Source organism: Phaethon lepturus, unplaced genomic scaffold (genome assembly GCF_000687285.1).
Source record: "Phaethon lepturus isolate BGI_N335 unplaced genomic scaffold, ASM68728v1 scaffold42197, whole genome shotgun sequence".
NCBI classification, from domain to species: Eukaryota; Metazoa; Chordata; class Aves; order Phaethontiformes; family Phaethontidae; genus Phaethon; species Phaethon lepturus.
In genome coordinates this window covers 9,404-17,223 of record NW_010551940.1, presented here as the reverse complement: position 1 = coordinate 17,223, position 7,820 = coordinate 9,404, and the positions used below count along the sequence as shown (strand labels likewise).

The 7,820-nt window shown below is 37.2% G+C and overlaps 1 protein-coding gene across 1 annotated transcript in view; it reads left to right on the top strand.

The window, feature by feature from the left end:
- HELZ (helicase with zinc finger) overlaps nucleotides 1–7,820 on the top strand; it is a 71,941-nt gene that overhangs the window by 61,973 nt on the left and 2,148 nt on the right. The window contains 4 exon segments of the mRNA XM_010291075.1: nucleotides 1–21; nucleotides 390–630; nucleotides 1,770–2,283; nucleotides 4,911–5,163. The exon segment at nucleotides 1–21 is cut by the window's left edge and continues 13 nt beyond it. Of these exon segments, the coding sequence (XP_010289377.1) occupies nucleotides 1–21; nucleotides 390–630; nucleotides 1,770–2,283; nucleotides 4,911–5,163 (1,029 nt within the window).

Genomic DNA, 7,820 nt, shown 5'->3' with positions numbered 1-7,820 from the left:
TGCCCTTAGGGGACACTTTAGGTAGGTGACTTTTCTTTATTTAAATTCAGAGTGTGCAATTATAACTACATTGAAGTGGAAATGAAGGAGGTATTTACTTTTTAAGGCATATTGCTCTGAATTGGGTCATTGTTGGGTTAGTTTCCATAAGTAATGTCACTGAGAATAATTTGCTGCTTGAGGCATGTTTGAATATTCAGCACTTTATTAGAAGATTCATGTTTATATGATTTTTCCATATGATTTAAATAACCAGGTTATACACTGCAATGCAGTTAGTATATAATAGGCCCTGGAATATACTGTATAAAAAGTATTCTTTTTTTCTGACATGAAGATCTTTAAAAAGGGGCATTAGATAAATTTTTTTTCTAAAACTATTTTTATAGATCGTATGCATGGAAATGTAGCTTTGGAAACAATAAGGCAGCAACAACAAGCCAGGTTACAGCAATGGAATGAACATAATGCCTATCTCAGTCAAGGCACTATTCCATATCAACACCATCACCATCCTCATCTACCACATCTTCCTCAGCAACCAATTGGATTGCATCAACAGCAGCAAGTTAGGGCAAACTGGAAACTTGCCAGTAATACAGAAGATGAAACAGAGGCAACATATTCAAGGTATTTGTTTACTGAGTCATCAGAGCTTGTATAAAATTGAGCAGTGGGCACCTATCTGTAACACTGTGATCAAGTGCAAGACACTTCAAGGTACTGCTTTTTGCTGCTGTTATTGTGGAGGTTAAAATAGTTGGCAGGCTGACTTACAACTATGCTTTTATTATGTGTTATGCTTTATTCTGTTAGTATATTGGCTAGTAAAGCTGTAGTGGGAAAAATACTTTTATGGAGCTTTTCAGTGCTGTATTTATGGAATAAGGAATGGATAGAGAGTAACAACCTTCTGTTTATAAAAGAGTTGTCTGAGTGTAGTTAAGGCCTATGTAAGTTGTAAATTCTTCAAACTGAATTAGCAGCCTCATATTTATGTGCTTGAAAACAAACCAACCAGCCCCTTCCCAAACACTGCTCCCCAGTAAAACCCAAACTTTTCTTCCTTTTCAAAAAGCCTTTGCTTTTAAAAGTAGATTAAAAAATGGAGATGGAGCATTAGAGGGCAAGAAAGGAAGCTGTTGAACATAAACAGAAAAATGATTCCAGTGGTCATCAGCTTTAATCATGTGTATTGTAAAGGCTGGATTTTTTAAATTGCCTCTGTTTACTGTCATTTCCCACTATGCTTTGTTTTCCATCTGGTTTGTTATAGCCATGGTAAAGCCTCTAAATGCTCTCTTATCTGACTCTGTGAAGTGCTGAATTGAATATTCTTGACCTTTTGAAGAAGTTTGGAAGTATATTCTGCGAGGGGAATCCCCGATTGTTCTGGGGTTTGCCTTTTAAGGGGTTAAAATTTTCTTTAACTATGTGAAGTTTTTCACTTTGTATGATAAAGTAGGAAATCCTTACCTTAGTTGTCTCTTAAGAGATAACAAAAAATTGATTCTTCTGACTGAAAAGGAAATCTCAAGAGTTATTAAAACTTTGAGATGATTCAGGTAGGTATTTCATCCAATTAATCCTCTTGTGCCTAATTTCTGATTGCTGACAGTCCTATCCTTTGAAGTTAGGGTCAGTAAGCTCAAAGATGAGTATGTTTAAATTCAGTGTTTTCTGCTTTTGGGTTTTCTCAACCACAAAAAGAGTGGGATTTCAGCAAAACATTCTTTCTTTTTCTTGATACATTTATTCTGTCAATACAGATTCCAGGATTTGCTCAGAGAACTGTCACACCGTGATCAAAGTGAAAGTCGGGACTTAGCTGAAATGCCACCCCCTCAGTCAAGACTGTTGCAATACAGACAAGTTCAGCCCAGAAGCCCACCAGCACTCCCTTCTCCTTCCTGCAGCGCTAACCACAGCGGTCACTTTCCTAACTTCACTGAAAACAACAGAGACATTGAAATACCCAGTAACCCAGCATTTCAGCAGCATTTACCCCAAATATACAATCCCCCTTTCTCAATGCCATCTGAACATATAGCCCCATCTCCCTTGAAATACCTGCAACCTGATGGATCATGGACTTATGCTAACCTACAGCAGAATCACCTTATGGGGCAGGGCTTTCATTATGGTATACCTCCATTGCCCCATAGGTCGCAACAAAACCCTTTTATACAAATACAGAATCATCAGCATGCAGTTGGTCAGGAGCCATTTCATCCACTCGCATCTCGAGCAGTATCTGCTTCTTCGCTCCACAGCTTAGAAGAGGTAGGCATTTTTGTCTGTGTATGCAACTGTTGTGTCATTTTAATATCAAATTACATTCTGAAGTGGTCATACTCACCTCTCAAAAGCTCACGCTAGGAATTTCTGTGAAGTAAAAATTTTCTCTGTCTTCTCTGTTCACCCTGTGCGTATTTGTCGTTCTTTTCATCTGAACTTGAGACCAGAGCAGTTTTAGCATGGTACAAAAACTGTTTTAATAAATCCCACCTGGCCTGAGCGAGTTCTGTGTAAAGCCACCCTGTGTATTTTAGGGGCTCAGAGTGTTGGAAATCAGTGCAGAGATATCCAGCTGTGCTGCATGAATCTGGGTCCAGCGCAAACCCTGCCACACCAGAACTGGCTCTATCCCTCTTGATCTTTTTTTGTTCTGGATTCCTAAGGGTATGTGTTATGGGATGCAGTCTATGCAGGCACATACAACTAGGGCAGGTCACGTTTTGAACAGGAGTTTTTAATCCCTGTTGGCATCTGGAGTGCTAAGGAGTGTATGATATGTAGACACGGAGTAAGCTGGAGCCAGGCTGTGTTCCAGGAATGTCAAAATCAATATTCTTAGATAATCTTGCGCTGACTGCATGTAATCCAAAATTTGTACATGAAGTTAAGTGGCTTGTTCTGTGATGCATTTCTGTCGAGGTTTTTACAAAAGTTGTGGGGGTATACCCGCTCATCACTATCCCACATAATACATATTTAATTGTCTTTCGACTTCTGAAAATAGAAAATATTTAGTTTATATGCCTAGGCAAAATAACTAAAATTGGATTCCAGTGCATTTTACATATTTGTCATATACAGATCCAGAGAGGTTAATGGAGTCCTCAGGCCCAGCTAGAGCTGTAGTAAGATTCGGTTTTATAGATGTTTAGAAATTCTATGTCTCAGTCCATTAAGCCATAGCACCTTGTATAAAATCTAATACTTTGTGACAACAGTTAATGCCATCAGTACAGCGGGACATAGGAACAATGGCTTTTCAGCAGTAATAAACTAATAAATATTCCTACAGAGTTTGTGACAGCTCCCGCTATTTGAAGACAAATGAGCGAGCCTTTGTGTAATTAGTGCAAATTCGATTTAGTTCTTATTTCTTCTTCCTTTCAAAATATGTGACAGAAATGCCAAATGCAGTGAAAGTGTTACAAGACAGACACTTGCCTGTAAAGTTTCCAAGACTGCTAGCTCAGTGGGTGGGTAGGACTGAGTATACAAAGAAATCAAAATGCAGGTTTAGGTGTATTTTTAACAGAGATCCCTCATATAAGGCAGGTGTCAGGGGAGGTATCATGACTTTTGGTGTCCTTACTAAACTGTTTTCTCAATCATTATTTATAAAACTGTTCATTGACTTGATACTTGAAAGCTTTTGCATATGTTTATCTGTCAAAACAGATTTGAACTGCTTATCAAAGGGAATACCCAAGTTATTCTGTCTGGTCCTGTACTTGCAAGTGTCCAGAACTTTTAACTTCCTGATTGCTTAGCAAAATTGCCCCTTAAACGCAATAAGTAGTATACTTTTTGGGTGTGATTCAGGCAGTAATGTCTGAATTTTGTTTTTTTTGTTGTTGAATATCCACAAGTGAGTGGAGTGACAGGATATCTTAAGTGCTCTTCCCTTCATATATCATAATAGTGTGGCAGCTATAATGAGATATTACAGTTTTCTTTCATGCACTCTTTTTTTCCTTGTCTGTATATTGTGGCCTTGGAAACAAGTTATTTGATGTTTGTTTAGCTAATTTTTTATGACATTTCCTTAGGACACTTAATTTTTGCCTTTACCGAATATAGGTTTACTTTTATGACTTCTGTTATTTGTGCTCTTGTTAGTCAGTACAGTGCAGAAGGAAGCAAATACTGTGTCTAGTTTTTTAAAGCAAGCTGCAATGCAGCAGGCTTGGTTTGAATCTTGAGAGAGTTCAGAGAGTCCTTAAATTTGAACACTTGAAGCCACCAGATAGATTAATGGAGCTCTTGCCATTTTCATCTATATGATCTACAGGGTTTATGGAAGCAAGTATTTTCTGTGGCTTCAGATAAAATTCTTTGCATTATTTCTCCTGAGGGTGCACACTTCTCACAGTATGCACTGTACATACAGAAAATCCAGTATACAAATGTATCACGCTTCCCCAAATCCTGGTATACAAGTCACTCATTTGTCCTTTGGAAACTAAAAGCCATTTTTTTTCCTCTCTAGGTTGTAATTGAACGTTTTCTCTTGCTCTTGTATCTTTCTGTGCTTCCTTTGTAAATGCTGGGTATCTTCCTCCTCACTGTGTGATACATCTCCCACGTAGGCGTGTAAGATGTAAAGGTTGATAAGAATTAAGGAATCTCAGTTGAAGCTTTTTGCACTTTATTTAAAATTCTGTGTCTGTTTTGTGTGATTAAAATACACTATCAATGACTGCAATACACAAAATACACCTTGAAATGTATTAGATTTCTTTCTAAATGCAAAGGGCTTTTTTTTCTTTTTTTCTTTTTTTTTTTTTTTCAAATAAGGCATTGCAGGGAAAAAAATGGGATGGAAAATGGTATTTGATACTTGCAGTTCAATAAAGGGAACAAAAGGCCTTTTTTTGTTTTTTTTTCGTTTGCAGTATGAACCAAGAGGACCAGGCAGGCCGTTGTACCAAAGAAGAATTTCCTCTAGTTCAGTCCAGGCTTGTTCTGAAGAATTAAGCACTCCTCAAGACAGTCTTGGTCAGTGTAAAGAGCTTCAGGACCACAGTAACCAGTCATCTTTCAACTATTCATCACCTGAGTTGTGGGTAAACTCCTCCCCATCTGCCCCATACCCAAACATTCCATGCAACGGAGCCACCAGAGCAGTTCCACCCCGGGAGTTGTTAGGTAGGTACAGACTTGATCTTGGCTTCCCTGCTTTTCTCTCTGCTCCATTAAATAGACTATGTAGGCTGGAGTGAGCAAGTCTAAATGAAAGGGGTGGAGTGGTTTTGTTTGTTTTTTTTTTTTTCCTTTTCACAAAATGTTTTCTTCCATCTCTTCAAATCCCAAAACTAATTTAAGCAAAGATGTTTTTAAGGTATTCAGTGTTTTAGTAGTTAAAGGTTTGCTTAGAGTAATCCTATTTTAATTTGCTGTCTTGTTAACATTCCGGTACGTTGCTGGTTTCTTAAGAATACTGTTGAGTATTCGTCATCTACAAAAAGCAATACTGCTTCTTAGTCTTCTCACAAAAGTTCTAGTAAACCCACATATTGCCTTACGGTGGTTCCAAGTGCACCTGAGTTTTTACTAAAAGGAGCTAAGGTAACTGATGGGATTTATTTGCAAGATAGGTTATTTGTTGCCAGAATCAATGATATTTCTTGTTGATATTACAGTCTGGGGGAGAAACAACAAAAACCAAATTAGTAATCTCTGTGTATTTCCCAGTAAATTCTGGTACTTCATCAAAGTAATGATGAAGTTTAAACTCTCACCGTGGAAGAATCACACTGGAACCTGGCTTCCCTGGTGGTAGTAGCAGTGCTGATTGATTTAGCAGAGAGAAACTAAATTAACTTCTCAGTGATTAAAAAAAAGCTGCAGTTGGAGCAGTGCAGCTATTCTTCTGTTCTCCATATTTTTAGTATTTGTGAAAAAAAAAAAACCAAAATTACCAGGATAGTACAGTTTCTTCTCCATGATTTTGCTTTAAGGATTTCCAACTATAATTTAAAAAACATATAATAAAAAAATGAACAGTCTTCCAGTGTGAATATTAAAAACACTTAATAATGTGAAAAAATATTTATAAGCTAGTTTTATTGCCCTGAAAAGATCTAATTGCTTTTGGTCAAATTTTATAAACCTAAAATATCTTTTAATTTCATAGTATGGTAGTTGTGAAGTAGAAACATGCAGTGTAGACTGAATGGAAAAAAAGCTGTTTATATTGGTGACAGTGCTCAAGAATTAAATTCCTAATGTGCATTTTCATTTCCAAAGTGTGAAAATGTTATTTTATAAAGACGTATTTATGGCACTGTCTAGTGCTACGTTCAGAGCTTCAAGCTGAGGGCACCTCCTTCAATCTATTTATATTTTTCCTGAAAATCAAGGAGCTGAATGGATGATATTATGTGTCATCAAGAGTGGCATCCACCTCTGCACTTGCTCTCTGGAATCTGTGGTTATCTAATAGGGGCTCAGGAACCCTAGTAAGGATGGGATGAGCTGATACCACATTTCCTTGCTTTAATGTAAAGGTTGAGAACATCTTTGTGAGTAAAGTCCTCAGAGGACAGATGCCAATATAAAAAGTACCATATCTGTATGTTTGCTGTCAAATAATAAATCCTAAACAAAGGGGTGAGTTCTGACTAGTATCTGCATCTGCTAAGAAAATATTTTTTTATTGTAGGTAAGCATGGTTTCTATTTTGTAAATAAATATATGTGCAACATTGCCCTGTATCTAATAGTTCATGCAAACAAATCTCTATTTTTATGGCTGCTGTGCTTTTCTGCTGTTACAGCTCACTGACTATGATGATCATATTTAAAGCCCAAATGTGTTTTATAGTGCTAAGGGTTAATGACCAATTACTTCAGTGGTTTTGGTTACTGTTGATTTTTATCCTTGAGAATGAGATGCTATGGACTAGTCCTGTGCCTGCATCCGTTGCCGTAGAGCGAGCAGTCGTAACGCCAGACTGTCCAAGGGCTTATATTTCCCATACATCAGGAACGGCCGCGGCACAAGTACCCAGTTGTATCAAGGTGGATTTATGGAGTGCAGGGAGAGCCGCTGTGAACTGCTCGGTGTTGTTACCTGCAGGCACTTTTGAAAACTGCAATTTGAGAGCTTGATTTGCATTGCTTTTTCTGTTGATAGAAAAAAAATTAAGTTCTTAATATGTTTATTTCATATTTTTTCTTCAGTTAGACACTTCTACCACACATAGCTTTCACCTCTGGCCCTGCTAGTCATTACTTGTCTTCTCTTGAGTGCTATGGTTATTTTTGGGAGGGTTTTTTTGGTTGTGTTCTGTTTTGGTTGGGGTTTTTTGTTTGTTTGTTTGTTTTTGGTTTTTTTTTTTTTTTTTTATTGTAGCAACCCCAGCAAAACTGTTTTGCTTATGTTCTTTCCATATTCATTCTTCTGTGGGCTGGATGTTTATTTGGTTCTAGTTACTTTATCAAAAGCCTGTGTGTCACCCTTCCAGTGAGCAACTTAACTATACACTTAAGTTTTTCTACTTTTGTACTCATTTGGTGGTACATACTTGTGTATGCGCTTTAAAAATAACATATACATTTAAAGATTGAAATAATTACTGAATATATCTGTTGCCCAACTCCTAGGCTGTTTTAGATAGACTGTGTACCTGCATTTCAGTGTAGAGTTTCTCTAGCTGTGTAAGACAGCAGAATTCTCCAGACAAAAGAAAGATACCTCATTAGGATTCAGGAAATTAGGTTGAAAGCAGTTTTATACCTATGGTTTAAAGCACCATTTTTTCTGATAGTTACAGGAGTTGTTAAATGTGGAGCAAGAACATA